Raw genomic sequence first — 23494 nt, 5'->3', positions numbered from 1 at the left:
TAAGAAATCCATGCCTTAGAAGGTGAAGGTGTAATTCTTTTCCTCTGACATAACAGTAATAATTTGGAACTCTACGGTAGGAGCAGAGACTGATTTTTAACTGGAATAACCTACATGTCTGTGCTGCAATAGAATGTAAACTCCGGAGACATCAGAACTAAATCCAAATAGTCATTGTACTTTCCTTACAGTGCTAAGCACAAATGGATGTGAAAACCTTGCTTGGCAAATGGTTACTGAATTAGAAAAGTACTAGAGAGAATATTTTTATTGAATTTCATGCACACACATATATAAACATGACATGTATATGACATATGTACATGTTTTTCTTTCACTGCACGTAACACAAGAACGAAAATTCGATTATCATAGCAGAATCGACTATAATACATTTTATGTAACTTCAAGTTGCCTTTTTTTCTGTAAGTTTTTAAAGATTTGATGTGCTAACAATAAAGTAAAATTCGCTGCTTCTCATGTTCTTTTTCAGAAAAATATTATCTACTTATTACCACAGCAAAATTTCTGAAGTAAACAATGTGTGTGTTTTCCCCTAATTACATACTTTCTAAAAGCAAAGAGCTTCACATTAACTGTATTTGACTTCAAGGATTTTTTTTTTAACGTTAGCTGTTTGCATGGTGAGTCACACAGAACACAGTCTTCTGACTTACATTTTAAAGTTGATGGCATGAAAATAATAGTATCATTGCCTACAGCCTGTCTTTACATTTTATATTAACAAAGAAGATTCAGGCAATTTGTTCTTTTCAAAGTACCCACCTAATCTTTTAAGACCTGATATTTTGGCATATTTGAGGATCAACCTTCTTTTTATTTATGTTTCTTCTACCTTGACCTGAGAGAATGCAAATTGGTGCTGTGAATGGATTAATTTACTCCTCTACCAGAATAATATACTTAAGACTGTCTCAAGCCTTGAAACATGCTGAGTATTAAACATTATAATCCTTTTTTTCTCAAAGGAAGTAACTGCAGGTTAAGACTCTCCTCTTTTAATCATTGTTATAAGCAAATAACATTTGTGAAGACTATTATTTCTACTATAAATAAAAGCAGACTAGTTTTTAATGTCATATTCTTTATTTAATAAAAAATTTAATCATATCTTACCTGAATTCAGACCACATATATCATGAAGAACAATAGTCTGAGAGAATACAAAAGAATTCTGAACAATGTAGATCTGAAAAATGAGACATGAATGCTTTTCTGAGTATGGGTATGATTCAAACAGACAAGTGCAGATAAATCTACATGAATATTGCATCTGGTTCATTGAGTTGCTTATAATTTTGAAACTGTCACATGTCAGCAAATATATCAACACTGCTAGAAAACCAAAAAGGAAGTACATTTCTAAGTGCAATTGCTTCTAGCTTACATAGATAACCATGACTATAGTTTAAATAAAATGTTAGCTTTAGAAAAGAAATTGATACTCATACAAAGTTGTTTACTCTGAACTCTTTCCTGAGTGAAGAGAATTAAGCACATAAAAAGAACCAAACAAATATTTTAGAAGACATGCATATACACATTTGTGCATCTGTGTGCATATATATATAACACATAAATGATCAAACAGTCATGCTAATTCTTTTTACAATCATGTTTTAACATTAATAATCATGTCAAACTCATGGAATCTTGCTATTGTCAAAGGCCATGATAATCATATTTCAACTCAATTTTTAGAGGAGTTTTTACTTAAGATGTCATTATCTTCTAGACATGCAATAGACAGCATCCAAACATATGTAAACATGTGAGATAGGTATTAATATTGAGAAAAGTCTCGTAATTTTTTTTTTTCTTAAAAGCCAAGACCAGAATATATCAATTATCTGACCAGGCATATATATTATATCAAACTTGACTTTGGCTCATTTAAACATACAAAAATTATGAAATGTAGCTGAACTGTGAGTATAGTGGAGGGGGGGACTAGAAATTCAGGTTAATCAAGTCAATGACTGTTACTGTGAAGTAACAGTTTGTTTCAGGCACTGTGTCATGACTTACAGCTAAGTGGGAGCGCCAGAAATAAACCTAACTTTCCCTCTCTATTTCTTTCTCCTTTTTTCCCCCCTGCCTTTTCCCCTTCCTTCCACTAAAATTATTGCCTTGTAGTCGAATTTTAAGTGAAGCTTCTTGGTATTTTATAAGAAATTCTCTAAAATGTAACACTCAAGCAAGACATCAGAATTCGATTTTAAACTTTGATTTTTAAAATATTTGATGTTGGGAATTATATTGAAATCACTTCCTTTTGGTCATGCTCCATTAAAGTTTTTCCCCTTGCAAGTCTAATTTCAAAAGTAAAAGTATGGAAATAGATTCACATGGTTTATATTTTAAGATATTATACATTCCTTCAATTTATAAGGAGTGTCTTCTTGAACGATTTTTCTTTTAGTGAATCGTTAACGATGTTTATAGATTTACTGTAAGCCAAAATTTTAAAATGAAAATTTAATTATAAAAAGATCATGGAAATATATTTGACAGTATATAAAAAGAATGAGATTTTGAATAGAATTATCAGTATAGTGAATGAAACAATTCTAAGAACATTATTTAGACGCAATGATTTATATCATAACCGTCATAATGTAGTGTTTTTATTTTACAACTTTTTATAAACGCTAAAGTGGGTTTGCAAATGCCCATGTGGCAAAATGAGAATGAAAATCAGATTTTACTCTTTGAAGAGCCGATACATGAACTCCACACATGGTTTCTTGACAGCAATGATTTGCATACGTGTAAGTTGGCGTGGACACCTCCGAGCGAAGAACTGCTAATGAGGATGAGAGTACAGTCACCAATGGGAGCCCTTCCTCACACTCTGGAAGTCACTCGCATGTCACGTTTCTCTCCAGAGGCAGGATTTTAGATGCGGGGCATCTCCCGCTGTCGTCTCTTTCCTCCCAATTCACTGTAAGGCATTCGGTGACGCGCCTTCAGCCGTGGCGTGTGGCGTGTGGCGTGGAGGGTTCGCGGCGCAGAAACGCGGGGAATGGAAGCGTTGTTTGCCTCCGGGAACTCTAAGCATCAAACGCAGACCCTCCGCTCCCTCGGCGGCCGCTCTCCCGACTCCTGTCACTGAGCCACGTCCCCCCGTGCCTTCTGCCCACTGGGGAAACAGCGTGTATCCTCGACAACACCGCTACTTTCCCTCCTCTGTCCACTTCCTCCATTGCCATCAGTGTCTTTTCACAACATTCCGACGGGGTTTGAAGTGGGGGTTTCAACCTCACTCGACTGCGATAGCCGAAGTCCCTTCAGGAAAGAAAAATGGTGTTGGAAATAACGGTCCCGAATACAGTATCACTGAGGCCCCCACCCGGGCGCTACGGTTTCCTTGGCGCGCCCGTAACGCACGCGTGGAGCTCAGCCCGGCTGCGTCCCCTCCTCCCGCGCGGGTCCTCGCCCGAGGAGCCGCCTCCACCTGCAGGCGGTGCAGGATTTTCCTTGTCCACTGACCCCCTCTAGCGCCGAACTGGCGGCATCGGAGGCGCGGCTGCCAGGCCGGGAGAAGGCTGGGCTTGGCCGGCTCTGCCGCGCGCCCGGCTCCGTCCCTGCCCTGGGCGCCCGCCTCGGCGCGGGGTCCCTCCCCGTCTGCACGCAGTGTGGCCCCGAGCCTGGGGCGGGGGCCGCGGGGTCCCCGCTCGTGCCCTGCGCCGCCGCTTCCGGGAGACCCGCGCGCGGGGGGGAGTGGGTGCCGCGAGGGGACGGCTCGTGCGGGGGGAGCCCTCAGAACACGGCGCCCTGCGCTGCCGTGGATGTGGCCACGCGCCACCGGGACTGCTAGGAGAGCGCGGCTCGACGCCACCACGCCGTGGACGCTCGGGGACCCCCGAATCCCAGCGTCAGGGCTGCGACGATGCTCGTGACCTCCACCGCGAAGTCACCTCCGCACGGCGACGCGAAGACCTCGCGAGCCCGGGCGCCGGGCGGCCGCGGCTTTCCCGCCTGATGTGACCCCTCAGCGCTTCCTCCCCGCGCTCCGCTTCGCTAGGACTGGAAGCCGCGGAGGCGCTCGCCCCGGTGGGCAAGTTTGGGCGGCCCGCGCGGAGGACGGTCGGGAGCCCCCTCAGCGGGGAGACGTGGAGGAGTCGGGGAGGCGGCGCTGGGAGCTGACTCGACCTCCACGGCCCGCGCCGCTGCTGTGAAGCGGGCGGCCAAGTGCCTGTGGGGCTGAGGGCGGCCTCCGAGACGCCCGGAAAGCGGCGGCCACGGCCGACTCGGAGGAGCCTGCGGTGCGCCGCTGCCCTGGCCGCTCAGGCCCGGAGCCCAGGGCTCAGTTTGCGCCCCGCCCGAACCCCTGGTGGCCCGCTCGAGCCGCCGTCCGCCCGGCTCTCCTCGCACGGGCCGGAGGAAAGTTCCCGCGGCCCCCACGCCCCCCGCCTTCGGCCCCGCACGTGCCGCCCCGTGCGCCCGCCCCACCTGGCAGTGCCGCCCCGCCCCCGCCCCCGTCCCCGCGGCGAGGCGCTCCCCGCCCCCTCGCTCCCCTCCCCCAAACCACAGCCCGAGCTCGCTCCTGCGCGCGCGCTCTCTCGGGCCCAAGTGAATAGTCCTCGCGCGAGCGGGACACTGTGGTGGATGCGATTCCCCGCGCCTCCAGCCGGCAGGAGCTCCCGGGCGCCGCAGGCAGCGTCCTCCTCCGAAGCGCCTGCACCGGCACCTGGGCAGCCTGGACCCTCGTGCCTTGTCCCCGGGACCTCGCGCGGGGGGCGCCCCGGGACACCCCCTGCGGGCCGGGTGGAGGAGGAGGAGGAGGAGGAGGAAGAAGACGCGGACCGGGACCCCCGTCCCACCCGGAGCACCTGCCCGCGCTGCCGCCACTTCTCGGTGGGGAGGAGGAGAGAGCCGGGGAGAACCATGGGGGGCCGCGAAGTCCGGGAATTTCTTCTGCAATTTGGGCTCTTCCTGCCTCTGCTGACGGCGTGGCCGGGCGACTGCAGTCACGTCTCCAACAACCAAGGTGAGGGACGGGGCGGGCGGAGGACGGCGCCGGGGGAACCGGGACTGGGTGGGCGGAGGACGGCGCGGGGGAACCGGCACTGGGTGGGCGGAGGACGGCGCGGGGGAACCGGCACTGGGTGGGCGGAGGACGGCGCGGGGGAACCGGCACTGGGTGCCTCCCGCGGGTAACTTCGTCCCGGGGTCGGCGTCTCTCGGCTCGCCACACGGCGGGGTCAGGATGTCCCCTCACCACGGCGCCCTGTCGGGACCGCCCGGGACGGCGACCCCACGGGCTCGGATCCCTTCTGCTTCCAAACGTCTTGAAATGGTTGCGTGAGCGTCAGCTGCACTTGGGTCCCGCCGCTGGCGGCCTTAGGACCGCTCCCCGCTGCGCCGTCTCTACCCGAGGTCAGCTTCATGGCACGGGCTTCATGGACTTCCTGGCTCTTGGTGGCCTCTCATTTCGGGGGACCGTGTGTGGTTCTTGAACGAGGCACGGTGCCGCCGCTGTACCCCGTGACCAGTTACCAGCCCTTCCCCTCCAGTGACTGCCGCCCTCGCCCAGCCTCAGTCCCCAGGCTTCACCTCTCCTTCCTGCCACCAAAGTAGACTTATTTGAAATTCTTCCTAGACCAGATGCCCCAGATCTGTGTGGGGGTTTCATATTCTTGAGGGTGGGGAGTAGAACCGCGTTTAGGGTGAATTTCCAAGCTGTGAATACCCCATTCATGAAGTCGAGTCACTGGCAGATTTCTTGGAGGACTTTGTTTCGGTGGGTAAAGTGGTAAACTGAAGGTGAATAATGTGTAAAAAGTGATGGAAAGCCCTTAGAATATTTGAGCGTTTTCCTTTTTTTCCATACAGTCTTTATGGAACATATCTCATTAGATTTCTGCTGTGAATAAAGATCTGTAAAAAATGCCACCTGCATATTCTAAGTCCTTTCAGACCAAGCGTGAAATAACCATAAAAGTTTTCCAGCATGTACCTAGCTAGATACTCTTGCTGTAATGACCACCAATATGTCACTTCAAATATTGTGTGTGGTGGTCAGTTATCCTTACTTAACATATAAGGCATATGTTCGAGAGTCTCAAAGTAATTTTCAGCTACAAAAATGGAGGTCAGATGGCTTGAAAGTGTGCACTTTTTGTGTGAGAAGGAGAAGGTTAAGGGAGAAGACAACACAGCATTCTTTTTTTGTCATCAACGTTTATGGCCATTTTACTTAGATTTACAATTACTCGGGATCAAAATTAACTTCTCATTTGTACAGTTGGTACCTTGGATATTTTCCTAATTATTACAATTACTTTTACCTGACAGAATGCAATCGCAAACATGCAGGTGAATTTGGAAACCATGTGTAATCCTCATAGCTTTGAAGGTAGATCACATAATAGACACCAGCTACGGTGTCCTGCTGTGCTGTGGTGCTGTACACCATCACACTACATCTCTCATTTGTTTTCAGAGACTATTGGCATAAAATATTGAATAGGTAGTTACTTTATTTCTGTGAAGATAGAAGACTGTTAAAAAACTGTGAAATGACTACCCTTTTTTATTACAAGGAGAGAAAACAGTTTTTAATAATCGGAAAGTCAGACATTGATACTGTACTTTATATCAGTAAATAGGGATAGTAGAGATGAATACTTTGAGAGCCAAGTGTACTAGAAGTTTATAACAGCTATTCCCATGCAATAATTTCCCCCAAACAACAGTTATCTACTTAAATATGATATATCAGTAATTCAGATAACTGAATCTACATATGACTCTAAAGTGCCATTCCACCAAAATATGTCCTGTTATACAGTATGACTTTTCAGATGTTCATAGTAAATTTAAGAACACTGAGATGTTACTTATTAACCTCTTGCAGTAATTTTATCTGCTTACCTATTTTAATGACTTTTCCGTAGTATTTACAGATGTTTTACCTAGAATATATGCCAAGCACATGTAATTTATTTTTATTACTTAGCATAACTTAGTGAATATCAGACAATTTTCCCATCATTTAAATAGATGCATTAAAGACTGTCTACTTAAACTCTTAATTTGAATTTGTATTGATACACTGAAAGCACAGGCTGTGCAAAAGAGTACGATGGGCAGAATAGTACCTAAAGGTTAAATTGGGTAAAATTTACCTGACTTCTTCAAAAGAATACTTTAAAGTATAATCAGATTTTTTATCACACAAATGATGATTTATAAAATGATGCTTTTTATAGTCTAAAGTCATAGTGAATAGAAATTTTTTCTGATAAATTGAGATAACTTACAAATATTGAAATCATCACACTAAAGGTTAATAAAATGCTAGCTTTCTAAATGTTATTCTTAATAACATTTTAGGGATATTTTCTTAACTTATAGTTTCATAATAAAATAAATGAAAGTATCTGTTTTTAAACATGGAAGTTATGGGACATTATAGAATTATTTATATTAACATGTAAAGATTAATGTAAAATATAAATTTGATTTATTATACACATAAAAATAAACAGTAATGTAATTCACATTTAGTTTTGAGAAGATAGCTTTCATTTTCCAACAATTTTCACTTTAAAGGCTAATGGAATTAATGTTTTAATTTTGAAATTTGTTATTTTTTAGAGAATAAAATTACATTTTTATGTAACTTCTTCCTGATTAAGCTATTCACAAAGTAAAATTTTAATGTTATGTATCTGTTTTACCCAATTATATGACATCCTTCATGGCTGAAAAGAATGAATTCACTTTTCCTACAATTCCCAGCCCACTCCTCAGTTTTCCATACATAAGCAAGGTAAAATGATGATGATAATGACAAGAAAGTAACCTACCTCATTATTTTAACATGGTGCTAACAGTAACTTGACTATAGACAAAATCTCTTCTCTTGTCTTTTAACTAAGTGTGAAGCTAACTGTAAAGACAAAATAAATCAATTTGACTCTTTCTTCCTATTAACCAAACCTCCTTGAATCGATCAGAAAGTAAAGGTGCTTCCTAGATCACTTCATCTGATTAAGTAAGTGGAAACATGAATTGTGTTTAAGTCTCTCTCATAGTCCATTAATTTTCCCTATATTTAAAACCACAGTATTAATTAAGTGTTGGTAATTTTTATTTTAAAAAGATTTTATCTTTCAAGGAATATAGCCTTTCATTTCTATACTAGACACTTAAATGAATATAAAACACCATCTTCATGTGTAAGCTAACCATATACTGTATGTCACAATGGCCACTAGACACCAGGAATCCATTTATCAAAAATTATTCTGCAGCAAATACTACTTTATAGCCTAAATGAGTTGATGCATCTCTGAGGGTGTGGCTCATGCTTTCAAAAATAATCAATTGCATACTCAGATAATTCAATTAAGTCAAAATATGGTATGGGTACATGAGTCTAGTGAACTTATTTTATTGCCAATACTTTGTGAATCCATTTTTCCCCCAGGCAATTCAGTGACAAACAAAATAAACAAGCAAAGCAATAGTGTGACTGGTTGGTTTCATTAAATTTATTAATTGGAGTGAATCAACTGCATAGTCCACTGAGTTATATGTAAATACAAGTAAATACATCTAAGCAGAAAAACATCTGATTAACAAATTCATAGCCTATAATTAGTTGACATTCCGTAAGTTTTATTCACAAACTCTGATTGACTGTTGTTCTTATATTTATAGAAATGGAGACATTGAGGAAAGTTTTTAAGAATGTTCAAGAGTGAACATTAAAATACTGAAAATATTTAAAATTTTGTTATGTTGGGAACACTGGATTACTTACAAAGAATGTTTCTGAAAGACCATTCATTTAGATGAAATTATTTTTTGAGGATAAATTATAGTTGTAAGGGTTCCAGAGATTGTTATCACACCCATTCTTGTTAGGCATAAGCATAAATACAACTTAGAATATAATTTTATTAAACATTTACAATATAAAATAAGTAATTATATAATTAATCTTTATTGATTAGCATCCAAAGTGCAAAGATAAAATGTCTTTATGCTGATCCAGCAATGATCATCTAAGTTTGTTTGTTCTGATCTTGGGATAATACTATATCTAAAACACTTTCCTTGGACAGAAATTATACATAATCCTTAAGGAACTTTTCTTCAAACTGAAAATAACTTAGATGAATATCATTAAAGTTAATGTAGTATTCATGAGTACAGCACTTTTATATGAATTTCCTAAGGGACAATTATATGTCTAATGGTACAGGGTAAATTAATGATTAAATTGCATCCTTTTACTTGTTAGTTACTTTTACATCACAAAATAAGTACTAAAATATATAATAGTAGAACGCCTCTTGTTTCTTTGTTTCTTCAGTAATCATTGGTTAGTACAAATGAGTTAAGTACAAAAGATATCATAAATTTTTCTCTATCAACCCTCTTTCCCTATCAGTTTCCGTAACTCACTCTCTTTCCCTCTTCCCCCTCACATACACAAATGCTTCTGACTACGTGCTCCATTTGTTCTAAATGCTGAAAGAAAAGATCCCACTTCACACTGTTCATCAACCAAATCCCAACAGTAATAGAAATTTTTTCATCGTACCTTTGACTCACCATTTTGGGATTATAAACATGCTGGAAATCAATATATATAGTTAGGTGATAAAATAGGTTACTTTGTCCAACATACCTTGTCAATCATGTAACCAAGCTAAATTCATACAGGATCAAATTGCCTATCTCTAGTGTTCTATTCAACTTGTAATTTAATCAGACTGACATTTTAAAAGATTGAAGATATATTCTGTTCTTGCATTATTTTATTATTCTTTTCTGTAATCTAAAATTTAGATTATAGATTTAAAAAGAGAAAATACCGGTAGAGATACGCTATTTGAAATGGGACAGTTGGAAAGACTTGTCTGTGAAGGTGACATTGAAGGCTCATTCTCAGGAAAGAAAAAGAGCTCATTCTGCAGAGTGGGAAGAAGTGCATAACATGTAGTGGAAACTGCCTGAGCAATAGTCTTGAAGAGAAATGAGCTTGACACATTTAAAAAACCGAGTCCAGGGTGACTGGAACTTACTTTGCATGGAAGAGAGTTGCAGAAAGTGAGGTCTGAAAGACAGCCGCAACCAGAGTACTCAGAGTAGAATAAGATCCATGTTAAGAAGCTTGAGTTTTTATATTATCCCGAGTAATATATGAAGCTGTATCACATTTTAATAGCACCTTGACTAGTGAGCAAAAACTGATTTGGAAGATGACAAAAGTAGAATTAGGAGTCAGTTGCCGTTGTCCAGGAGAGGTGTAGTAGCCTGGCCTAGAGTGATTGCAGTGGAGATGAAGACGGGTTCGAAATATGCTTATAGGACCATCTTATCTTTTAGAGAAATAAATGCAAGAAGCCCGGATAAACTTTTCATTATTCCCCATTAAAATTACCTTGATAAATATTGATAATTGTCAAGGGATAGGCAAGATGGAGTAGAACAAAAATATGTAGCAAGGTTGAGATGTGTATTTTACACTTTATTCAGTTCAAACAATAATTTAAAACATTTTAATAGGACAATTTTGTTATTTCAAGCCTTTGTACATAGGGTAAACTTATTTGGATCAACAAATGCAATTTGATTCATTTCTGACCTGGTGACTTTTTCTATGTAGTTATTTTTTGTCAGTGCCTGATTGTACAGGTAGGTAGGGATATCTTCACAAGATCTATAGTAAGCCAACAGAATCTAGTTTTAGCTAATAAAGAGCAATATTTGAGGATTTGACATATGGACCAGTTTTATTCATCCTTGTTATGATCAAATTACTGTTATTGAAATCACAAATTCTAAGTGATATTGGATATAAAATAGTGTGTTTTCAGACACTTTTAATTATACTTAATCTCTGTATTTTGTTTAAATGAAGAAAGCAAAATGTTCAGCAAGACCTAGAAAATGAGATTTCAGGAGATGTGATATTTTGGGAGATGGGGTGAGGGAAGAAACTGTTCTGCTTTTAAGTAAACAACAGTAAATTTTATGCAATTACAAATTTTATCTGACCAGTTAATTGCTGATTATTTTGAGTTACCTTTTAATAATACCACATGAAAATAATTACTAAATATAGAGAACATAAAAATTCTTAACACTCACACTGTTTTTTTTTTAGAAAATTCATGTTCTGGAGATACTTCATTTGACTGTTTCTAAATGTATTTAAATATATATCCAAATGCAAGAAATCTTACATTTTACTTTAGTGCTTCAGAATGTTCTGGAAAATCCTATTTTTATAGTTATTTCCTTTAAATAAGCCATTTAACTTCTTATGGGCTATACAGTTTCAGTTTTCAATTATACATATTATAAAACAAAATAATTTAAGCAGATATTTATTGCCTGCTATATGGATAAGCAGTGTATTTGCCGTATGTAAAGGTTCAGTGAGAACTCTTTCTTCCAGAATATATGATCAAGTAAGGAGTTTACAGTCTGTTTCCAGATCTGACAGGAAACATTTCTGTTTTCTCAAAATCAAATTAATAATCAAGTATAAAAACTTAAAAGAGTATTTGTTATATGACACTATATACCAGTTAACCCCAATAATATAAAAGACTCATGTACAATTTATTTAAAAATACCATTATTTTATTACATTTTGTCTTTAAGAAAATAAATCACTCAGCAACCGTGGATTTAATATCAGGCATTATGCTAAATATTGAGGCTACACAAAGATTATTTTCACGTTCTGTTCTCTGGAATCTCACTTTGCTTGTTGGCATTTTATATTTCGAGCAATTGATATTTATTTTTCAATTACTTGATAGTTTCTATAAGATGAAGAATTTTACAGTAAATGATGTTGCATGGGAGAAAGAATAGAGTAAAGCATTGCTGTATACCTTATGTGTTTTATTTGTAAATTGCTTCACAAGAATCTTCTGATGTTGTATGGATTGGCAGATGTTCTACTTAATTACATAAAAATGTATAAATATGCATTTTAAAAACATGTTCATATATACAAAAAATTAATATTTCACACATTTAATGGCTTTTTTTAGACTGATGTGTGAGTTCAGCTTTTATCCAAAATATGTTAGATTGGCCTATTCTGGCATGCTTATTTTGGGTGGGTTAGTTATTAAAAACTGTAATTCATGTTGAAGATGCTCAGTTTCCAATTTCAAATAGTAGCAATCATATGTTTTAACTGAGCTTTGTGAGAATTGGGATGAAAGTGTGTATTTTCACTCCAGATCCTGAAAAGTATATTGAGCTAGTTTCGAAGGATTCTGAGTCCTCCAGCTTTTGGCCTATTTGGTGGCCTGTGCTTGGTAGATGTAATTGACAACTCACTGTGCTTCCCACTATTTCACTTCATAACTTCATGTGTAAAAGGCATACTTTTTGATCAGAGGAAATATGAAATAACATTGCTTTAGAAAATGGCTATTAACTAGATAGAAATATTTAATGGCTATTAAAGAGGTAAAAATATTTAATCTTTTTTTTTTAGACCGAGTTTCACTCTTTTCACCCAGGCTGGAGTGCAATTCTCCTGCCTCAGCCTCCTGAGTAGCTGGGATTACAGGCACGTGCCACCATGCCCAGCTAATTTTTTGTATTTTTAGTAGAGACGGGGTTTCACCATGTTGACCAGGATGGTCTTGGTCTCGACCTTGTGATCCACCCGCCTCGGCCTTCCAAACTGCTGAGATTACAGGCGTGAGCCCCCGTGCCTGGCCTTAATCTATTATTTTACTCTGGTAATGTTAGATATCTTTGTGGATATCTGGATAAAAAGTAAGGTACTTTTATATAATTTAAAAGTATATTTTAAATAAGTTATTGTGTTAATTCCCTAATGACAGTAGAGTATGTGTTCTTTCAGGTGACTGTACTATATTATGATACTTGTATTTTGAGCTACATGAGTGTTGCAAAGAGAAGCACATTCTCTGATAGTACATAGATTATGATATCTAGAAATAGGAAAGCACTGACTTTTAATATTAGAAAAGATCCATAACTTTAAAAAAGTATTGAAACTTGCCTACTTGTGGTGATTATATTTAGATATATTTAAAGCAACTTAATAAAGATAAATGTTGTATACTAGGAAATGAAAAGACATTGCCTTAATATATATCCTAAGTAAGAATTATCTAAGAATAATTGAAATGATTGCCCCCAAATTTGGGTGGAATTAGTCTTGGTAACCCTTTAATTTTTATTTTTAAAGAGAAGCATGTTGTTCCTTACGTTGCTATAAAATGACACAAATATTGCAAAGCATTGAATTAAATGAGTAAATAGAGAATTTATGTAGAGGCCAACAGATTAGTTATTCTGAGAATTGATAGCTCACCCATCTAAAATTGATTTTTAAATACAATGCAGTAGTTAAGTAGCTATAAACATACCAACAATTAAAGAAAAATAGAGTCAGGAGAAAAGCTGATTCATGACACTATTGTTTAAATGATTCTATTTGTTAAGGATTCTCTCTGGCTGTATATATTGAACAATTCTCTGGCCTGTGTCCCTTGATTTATGCCAGTATACAAGTTTCTATTGATGACAATCTTAGCTAAAACTTTTTTTTAATATTAAAAATCTCTAATTTTCTTCCTCTTGAGTTAAAGTATACTTAACTATTTATCTCATGAAGGAAAGTGAAAGTCATTAGTAGTTGTCATGAAGTGTGATAAGAAATAGTCAAGCAAAGTCCATTGCACAAAGTCATAAAAAATTATGTCAATTTTTAAAATAAAATGAAATCTATATATTGCTTGACTTGTTAGCAATCAGCATAATGCTTCGTCAAAAATAGACTGTAGTATCTTGGAAAATTGTAGAATACTGGAACATTTAATGAGAGAAGTTCATTGTCTAGGCTATTTTATATGTTCAGTTTAATGAGGGAACTGTGATAAAGAGATCTTCATTTTTATCTGAGAAAGAAATAGAACAACTTTGAAAGTGTATACTGTTGCTGTACCATATTGCTTAACGTGTTTAGAAAAGAAGTGGAAATTAGCATGCTCCAATTTTATTGTTATTTTTATGATACTATAGTAGAGCAAAAAGTCCTTATAGTATGATAACTTACTGTCTTATGGTGTTATGGTATCATAACTTCATTTTATAGGTTAGACAAAATGTGGTTCACCTAGGTTATTAAAATAGCAGCTTGCTAGTTTGTTTAATAAAAACTACACATGTAAGAACCTTTATAATATCCACTACTTTATGAACAGGAATTATTTTGTTTATTTTCTTAGACTTTTCAAGAACCCTATTAATCAGAAATGTGGAATTCAATTGAATAATTTATTTTAAGGTTAGTAATCTAAAGTTTTAATAGGTCTATTAAAGCTAAATCATAGATATTTTTAAAAATGCTACCAAACCTTAAACTCAGATACAATTTTTGAACATATTTCTATTGTAAGTTTCTCAAATACTTCTTCATTGCAATGTATTTATAGTTATCTTTGGGTTTTTTAAATTTATTCATTTTCATTTTTTTCCTTTGATATAAACACTTAGGTTCTTAATCTCATAGATTTTATATATAATATACATTTTTTCCTGGAATTCTCAAACTAGTTCTACAATAAATATATATTCATTGAATTTTTAAATGAAGTATTTTGATACCTATTATATTTGCTGTGATGGGAAACAGGAAATACAAAGTTGGGCCACTGCTCCAACTTGGGAGAGCTTACAATTTAGCTAATGGGATCAGTGAATAATTGAAACAATTTTTAAGAATCAAAGTAACATGTATTTAGCTATACGGTTTGTAAGCTACTATCTATAAACTATTGTTTACAGAGATAAAATGTACTGTTCTCAAAGATGTAAAAATTAATATACAGGCACATTGAGAATAAATATTCATTCAGGATATTGGTCATGACCATATGTTAGCCATGATTTGTGTGACTCCTTAAAATGCAGTAAGATCTGCCAGCTCCCCTGCCTCTGCCCTCCCAGGAAGGACAGTGTTATAAGTTTGAAGAGGTATACCTGAAATTAAAATACAATATAAGATGGATAAAATGAAGGGAAATAATATAAACTTTACATACAAGCTTGAGAACTTGAGAAGCTTGAGTTACACATGGGAAATGAAAACGAGTCTTACATTTATCAAGATTTATCAGGATGAATGTATGAAAATAATTAGGGAATTAAGATGAATGACTCCTCTAGAGACCTCCATTTTTAACTAACTGAATTCGTTTTTATGCATTTAAAGATTAAAATTTCTGCATTTAAGGATAAAAAATTAATATCCAAGTGAATAATGTTTTAGATTGAGCATAGAACGTTTAAGTAAGTGATGTGACTTGGCTTTTTTGTTGAAAGCTTTATCTTACTCTTTATAAATGTTGTATTTAGTGATGGAAACTTTCTTTAAAATGTGACAATACAAAATCTAAATGTTAATAGACTCTGTATGGCTTTGTTTATTGATTATTTTACCTTTAGATGAACATAAAATTGACAATACATATATGGTTGCCAGTATAACCAATCTGTATTTCTTCAAATACCTATAGCTGATTGTCAGCTCCTGTCATGTTAAATGTTTGTTTTGTTGTAATTTTCTCTTTCTTAACTGTATTAAATATTTTTTGCAGTATTGCAGAACTTTGGAATTGCCAGTATTCTTTAATAATTATCTTTAGAAATTAGGTAAATTGCTGTTTGATAGAGCCTGTATTTTTATATTCGAGAAGCATATAGAATTAGAAATTGCTGCCAGAACTTGGTATTTTTAAACAGAGAAAAATCAATAGCAGATTACCCATGATTAGCTGTTGACATTTAGATTTGTACATTTAGAATGTCAAAAAGCAGTGAAAACTATCAATCTAGTTTCTATATTACAATTATACTCCTGTTTTTAAATTCAGCATTTTATGGTCCTTCTTCCCATATATGTGATATAGCCTTTTGAAAATAAATAATTATAATAATTACAGATATTTGGGTAAAACTGATGACCTTTAATAATTATTTAGTCAAAAATTATAGGTCTACTGATAAAGCTAATAGATTATTCATAACTTTGAATGCATCTAGGTTTTTTGTTGTAATTACAACACCCTAGTGCAGGAATCATTTTTAAATTATGAAAAGAAATATTTTATAAGGTTAGATTAATATATTTCTCCTTTAATCTTTATACAGTGTCTAGCATATGGTGATTTATTGCTGTCATAAAGTTATTTTAACTCTATGCCAGATTATATATCGTAAGTCTTTGATGTGTTTTCTTTGGTAGCAGATTATTTACTTAGGCTGTCAGAAACTGACTTATAACCAGACTTTACTGAATTGGAGATATTTCCAAAGTTTTCATACCTTAATTGTAAAAGATTGTCATTTTATATTGACTGTACTACACACACACACACACACACACACACACACACACACACAAAACACCTGTGATGTAGATCCCATTTTTCCAAGTGCACCTCTAGCTTGGTTGGAAATTCTACTCTAGATATGGCACTGAAATATAGGAGACCTAAATGGTACCTGTAAAACTAATGAAAAACCACTAGTTTCCTCTTTAATATATTGGCAAATAATCTATTTACTGTCCAAGTCCAAGACTATTTTGTTCAGTGAGTTGCTTTCAACTTCTGGTTTAAATATGAACTTGCTCTATTCCAATGCAAAGGAAATAGGAAATATTTTATGTGTATTGGCCGTTTTCCATTTCTTTCTATTAACTGTTCTTGAATTGGAATGATTATGTTTTATGCTTTCATGTCTAAGTTCTTTAAAATACTTATGTATCTCATGTTATTTCCAAATATTTTTCCCAAGTTGCCTATTAATTACGTTTATTACAGTTTCAAAAACAAAATGGGCTTCAGCCCTCAAGATTTTTTGACTTTTCTTTTCCTTCTGAGACTTGCTTCTGAAGACTCATGCACACACTGGTCAGTAGGTAATTGTGAAATAAAATGCCCATTTACCCATCACTGAATAAATCCTTCATATACTAGTGATAAGCTCCCTGATAATAGGTCAGTTGTACAATTACAACTAATGGAACTTATTCCTAAGTGAGGTTCCTTATCTTTCAATTTAAATCAACCTAAATCCAGTCACCTAATATACATATGAAGAAGAGTGTTTGACACCTGCCTAGGTGTAGGTGGATGCCAGAGGGTGGAGAAGGTAAACTCAGGCATAGGAGGAGCATTTACATGGACTCAGGTTGACACAAAAGCATGGGCATCTGGGTTTACCGCATGTGTGCCCTGATCTTGAAACCTCACACACATGTATAATCTTTTCATTTGTTTGGCTCTGAGAAAATTTTCCTTCAGTGGGAAAAGCTAGAAAGCAGTTCAAAGGAAGTTGAGAATTTGAGTATTAGGATGACTCTCCATGGGAAAGCCAAGTTTTCTTTCCCAGCCCTCATTCCTTAACATTGAATATTTTTGGAGGAGTTTATGATTTTTATGGAGCAGTGTGTATTAGTCTCCTTTGTTAATTTTTTGAGTTTACAAAAATGTGTAGAGAACCCTTGCCTATCCTATTTAACTGCATTTTCTAGATATGTTATGGCTTCAGGTTAATACATCATGCATCAGAGGATGTTATGATGGCAAACATTTCTTTTGAACATATAAAGTATGCTAGAAAGCAGTTAAACAGAATATTGAAAACTATTCATATACTCAGATCAATTAATCCCACTTTTATGAATTTAAATTCAAGAGAAATGACAAAGAAAAGGCAGGCCAAGAATTACATACAAGGATTTTATAAATATAAAATGGAAGAATTGGAATCAAAACAAATGTCCTAAAATAGGAAAAGCTTTGCACAGAGATAACTTTGTTCATTTGAAAAACAGATTCTTCAACAAGGGCATGTGCATCAACAGGAGTCCCCAGTTCCTTTGCACGAGATAAATGGATAGACTTGTTTGGCCAATGAGAGAGAACGTAAGAGAGGTGACAGACAATTGAGGAAAGAAGGCTGGCAAAAACAGTTTAATGAAGATTCAGGGGTTACTTTACGGTAGCTAACAAGACAGTTAAAAATTCATGATTATTGTTCTATTTGGGGTTGTTTTTGTGGCTAGGTTGGTAACTTTCCACCCCAACATCTTTACTTTGAAATTTTTGCTAGTCTGTTATACTCTGGAAAAATAAGAATACAGATGATAGTGTGGGGATGGGAGCAAGTGATCTGAGAAAAGAAGATCACTTGGCCCCATTTCCACTCAAAAAAAAAAAAAAGGAAAAATAAACTAAACATATCAGAGTTAAGTGGGATTCTGTAAAACCTTTGCCCTATCCTTTTAGACTGTTCAGAACAGCAGCTGGATCAGGAATTTTATTCCCATCTGGTACTACAATGAGTTCTAATCCCTTCAGAGGAGATAACATGGATCTATCTAACATGACAGCATTCCCACAGAATTTACAAAGAGCGAAGGAATGAAAAAGAAAATGAAAAAAATCTAAGAATGTGTCCACGATGTGTGCTCTTTATCTTATCAGAAAATTTATGTCAAATGTATAAGAGGTGGTGTTTAGGGATAGAAAAGAAACCTTAAAGAACCCTTAAGGATATGGAATCCACTTTCATACGCTTCTGCTTCACACTAGCTTCATCTTCGATTTTATGAGTGCATAAAACATTAGGAATGGCTTGTCCAGCTGTCCTTTGCTCCTGGAAATAAACCCTGGAATCGGATCTTTGACCATGGTTTCTGGCCAGAGTTAAAACTGGGAAGCATTTTAGCAAAACTGGGGGAGATAGACTGTGTCTGTCTCCATCTCCATTTTCCTGCATAATCAACAGTGCTCCATTCCCAAACACCTCCATACCTCCATCGTTCTGAGCTTCCTAATAATATCTTTTGGTGGTTTTGCAGGGCTACCAACCAAGACTGTCCTTGCTGCCTGATACACAGCCAAGAGCTGACTCCACATCCTTCTTGACTTTTAGCAACCAGAGAATTAATTTTTATCACATGCTCTTACTGACAAATAAATTTCCATTTCAAATGGCAAGACTTGCAGATCTAGAGATAATGTAAAAAAAAAAATAGTGACATACAAACTGTTGGTGTGCCTAGGGTTAGGAAATAGATTTCTACATATAGATGAAGCTCCATACTTATACTTATTGGCTGTGTTTTGGAGGTTGGAAGCTGTCTGAGCCCAATTTTATAATGGCTGTGAAAGAGGGCACACTGAGGCATGGAGAAAAAGCACCTCACACTTTATCTTGGACTGATAAGGCTCATCTGTTTATCAATAACCTTTGCTTAAAATGTATGAAAGCTCCTTTTTAAAAAGAAAGTTGATGGGAGTAGAGGAGAATCATTCTTTTTATGTTTGGAAACTTATAAAGTGAAAAAATTACCCCCCATAGTCCAGAGGGTAAAGGAGTACAGTTAAATATATAATCATCTCATTTTACAGATGAGGAAACTGAAGCCTAGGGAGAATAAGTAATTACTGTGGGGTCATAACACATAACCAGAAGCACACCCAGGTTTTGAACTCCACACAGTTTAGTTCCTGTCAAAAAATATGTGCGCTCAATCACTACAGAATGCTTCTTTTTCAATAAGATTGTGCTAGAAATAGCTGGATTATGAGGAGTATGTGCCCTTTTTAAGTACCCAGAGGAAAAGAGGTGCGATCATTTGCTTTCCCTCCTCTTCTTGGGAATTACTGACACTTTTTAACATTTTGGTATTCAATAATTAGCGCTGCTTCTTTATATATGCAATTTATGGCTGTGTAGTAGCTCTCTTCCAGTCTCAAGTGGAAATAGATGCAGCATTAGATGTAGCATCTACTGCCTGTCACCTTTTTCTTTTCAACATTCTGACTTGAAGATTGAAATTCTGTATTAAATGCTGATGAGTATCATATTAATACCTAGGAATTGGAAGTATTTTTGAAATAAATATTGTGTGTTAAGTTTAAGCGACTGAATTTTGTTCAAAATTCCAATATAGCTTACCTAGCTATTACTGCAATTCTTATAACCTTTCAGGGAGTTACTTATACTCCGACCTAATACTGTCTGTATACACATGCACGTACATGCACACGCACACACACAACACACACAAATACTGTGCTGTTTGCTCCATAAACCTAAGTTCTTTTTCACTAGAGTGCAGTGATTCACATAATCTTAAGTATCTCATTTTAGTGCTATAATGAAAAGAACTATAAATTTAAACTGTGTACATTTTAATTTTTTCTCCTATAATTCAGGTCATATTTCATTAAGTACTCCAAATATAACTTGCTTGAGACTGTAGTTATTAGGAATAGCAATTCTAATTTAGGCTCAAAACAAATGGATAACATCAGGTATTTGTGCTTACAGAGGATATTTCCCTGAAAAACTCAAACGTGTTATACTCAGCAGTCTTTCTCACTAATGCACGTATAAAAAAGTATTGTATCTCCAGTTGATAGAGGATTTGCCATACCAGAAATAAAGAAAATACCAAATGGTTTCCAGCTGTGTATATTAAGTTACTTCTACCACTTTTTTATTTTTATTCTACCTCTGTAAAGTAAGTAAGTAGCATAAATTACTGTACTTATTTTATGATGGAATTTATTTGAATGTCAAGTACTTGACAAAGCTGATAGGGCAAATTAGTAACCACAAAGGAAAAAAAAGCAGGTCTTAAGCCTGTTTGATTCATTTACTTTCTATTAATAAATTGGAAGGAGAATTTCAGGAAAAATTCTATAATATTAAAATGTAAGTAAGTAATGTAAATATATACATTTAAATATTATATTTACATCCTAAAAATTGTAAAATACATTGAAGCTGTATCTTTTATAATAATCTGTTTTAAAGGTAATAGGTTATTTGGAAAAACTTCTTAGGGAGAAGGGGAAATGGGGGACTTTGTTAACAGATATATAGTTTCGGTTACACAAGAGAAGTAAGTTCAAGAGTTCTGTTGTACAGCATGGTGAGCATAGTTAATGATAGAGTAGATGTTAAGTGTTCGTACTGCACAAATGGTAGCTATGGAAGGTAATGTATTTGTTAATTAGCTACATTTAACCATTCCACATCTTACATGATAAATATAATTTTATCTGCTAATTTAAGGGAAAAATTGCTTTCTCTGGATTTTATGTTCCTTGGCTAGTTTTTGTTTTTTGTGTTTTTTTTTTTTTAAAGAAAGAGAAAGAGAAAGGGGGAGAGAGAACAGGAGTCTTGCTCTATTGCCCAGGCTGGAATGCAATCTAAAAATAGGTATTAAAAACCTCTTTTATGCCAATAATTGTGCTTAACAGCAGAGACAGGAAGGAATAAGGGAAGAAAATAACAAACAAATAGCCAACCAATATTTTATTTAAGTCTGTGAAATGCTATGCAAGTGCTGAAGAGTGATTTACTTCCAATTATGTGGTCACTTTCAAAATAGGTGTAATGTGATACTGAGAAAAATGTATGTTCTGTAGACCTGGTGGTGAAAAATTCTATAAATATTCACTGAGTTTACTTGTTCCAGGTCTGAGTTCAAATCATAGATGTTCCTGTTAATTTTCTATCTCGTTGATCCATTCAATATTAACGATGTGGTGTCAAAGTCTCCCGCTATTATTGTGCGGGAGTCCCAGTCTCTTTACAAGTCATTAAGAACTTGTCTTACGCATCTGGGTGTTCCTATATTGGGTGCATATATATTTATGATCATTGACTCCTGTTGTTGCATTGATCCTTTTGCCATTATGTAATGTCCTTCTTTGTTTCTTATAGTCTTTGTTACTATTAAAGTCTATTTTGTCAGAGACCAAAGTTACAACTCCTGGTTTTTTTGGGGGGGGAAGGGGGACTCTTGATTTGATTGATAAGTCTTCCACCAACCCTTTGTTTTGAATCTGTGTGTGTCCTTGCTTATGAGATGGATCTGGATACAGTGTACCAATGGGCTTTAACTTTTTATTCAATTTGCCTGTCCGTGTCTTTGATTGGGGCATTAAATCCATTTAAATTTAGGATTAATATTGATATTCATGAGTTTAATATTGTCATTTAATGTTTGCTGGCTATTTCGCCCATTAGTTGATATAGATTCTTCATTGTGGAGATACTCTTTACCTCTTGGTAAGTTTTTGGGATGGCTGATACTGGTTGTTTCTTTCTGTGTATAGTGCTTCTTTCAGAAGCTCTTGTAAAGCAGGCCTGGTGGTGATGAAATCTCTGAGTGCTTGCTTGTTCATGAAAAATTTTATTTTTCCTTCATTTATGAAGCTTAGTTTGGCTGGATATGAGATTCTGGGTTGAAAATTCTTTTCTTTGAGGATATTGAATATTGACCCCCACTCTCTTCTAGTGTGTAGGGTTTCTGCTGAGAGATTTGCTGTGAGTCTGATAGGCTTCCCTTTATGGGTAACCTGACCTTTCTCTCTAGCTGCCCTTAGAATTTTCTACTTTATTTCAACCCTGGTGATTCTAATGATTATTTGTCTTGGGATTGCTCTACTTGAGGAATATCTTTGTGGTGTTCTCTGTATTATCTGGAGTTGAGTATCATCCTGCGTTACTAGGTTAGGAAAGTTTTCCTGAATATATCCTGAAGAATATTTTCCAGCTTGGATTTATTCTCTTCATGACATTCAGGTATACCTATCAATCATAAATTAGGTCTTTTCACATAGTCCTGTATTTCTTGGAGACTTTGCTCATTCCTTTATACTGTTTCTTCTCTAATCTTGTATTCTCGTTTCATTTCATTAAGTTGGTCTTCAACCACTGATATTTTTTCTTCTGCTTGATCAATTCAACTGTTAAAACCTGTGCATACTTTGTGGAGTTCTCGTATTGTATTCTTCAGTTCATTGGATAGTTTTTAAATCAGAAGCTAATAGTTATGATTTTAAGTATTTATCATTTGTACTCATTTTATTTACATATTTTTTGTTTGCATAAGACCATTTACTATGTGATAAAGAAGCAAAAGCTTCTTTATCATCTGTTTACTAATTTATACTGTATGTTTAAACTGTATACTAAACACTGTATAAGCTGTCTTGATTAATGAGAAATAATGAAAATTTAAGTACCTGCTGAGACTCCATACAGTTTGAGTCATCAGCCCCCAATTCTTCTCCATGTGGATTACTTTTGATTTTTTCCAATTCAGATTTATTATAGCCCTTATTACGTCTTAGTGTCTGTAAGAATTGTTGCACAGCTTGTTTTCCAGAGACCACTCCAATGAGTTGGAGTTAGTGTCTATGAGACAGTGTTTGCAATTGTTCATTTTTAATAGGCATCCTTATATGATTTATTTGCAGATGGTTTGAGAAACCCTGACTTGGACATTCCTATCCATAAGTTCTTTGTATGCAATAGGAATTGAAGCTAGCTAACATAAACAGAAAATAGATTACTTATTAGATAGTCCACAGAATAAAAGAATATCTTAGAAAACAACTTCAGAAAATGA

General features: G+C 36.7%; 1 protein-coding gene and 1 long non-coding RNA gene across 4 annotated transcripts in view; one reads left to right on the top strand and one right to left on the bottom strand.

Annotated features, from left to right (window-relative positions):
* Window positions 1–1088: 1088 nt before the first annotated feature.
* Window positions 1089–5468, bottom strand: LOC144580644 (uncharacterized). Its single transcript, XR_013530570.1, has 2 exons — window positions 4857–5468; window positions 1089–3309 (listed from the first exon to the last, which is right to left on the bottom strand). It is a non-coding gene; the product is annotated as an uncharacterized LOC144580644 (long non-coding RNA).
* EPHA6 (EPH receptor A6) overlaps window positions 4589–23494 on the top strand; it is a 999349-nt gene continuing 980443 nt past the window's right edge. For all 3 annotated transcript variants that reach the window (XM_054248973.2, XM_035283338.3, XM_002761301.7), the window contains exon 1: window positions 4589–5014. In XM_054248973.2, coding sequence (XP_054104948.2) covers window positions 4633–5014 — 382 coding nt within the window. In that variant the 5' untranslated portion in view covers window positions 4589–4632. The remainder of the gene's footprint in view (window positions 5015–23494) is intronic.

This window comes from Callithrix jacchus, chromosome 21 (genome assembly GCF_049354715.1).
Source record: "Callithrix jacchus isolate 240 chromosome 21, calJac240_pri, whole genome shotgun sequence".
In the NCBI taxonomy this organism is placed as follows: Eukaryota; Metazoa; Chordata; class Mammalia; order Primates; family Cebidae; genus Callithrix; species Callithrix jacchus.
This window is presented reverse-complemented; position numbering and strand designations above follow the sequence as displayed.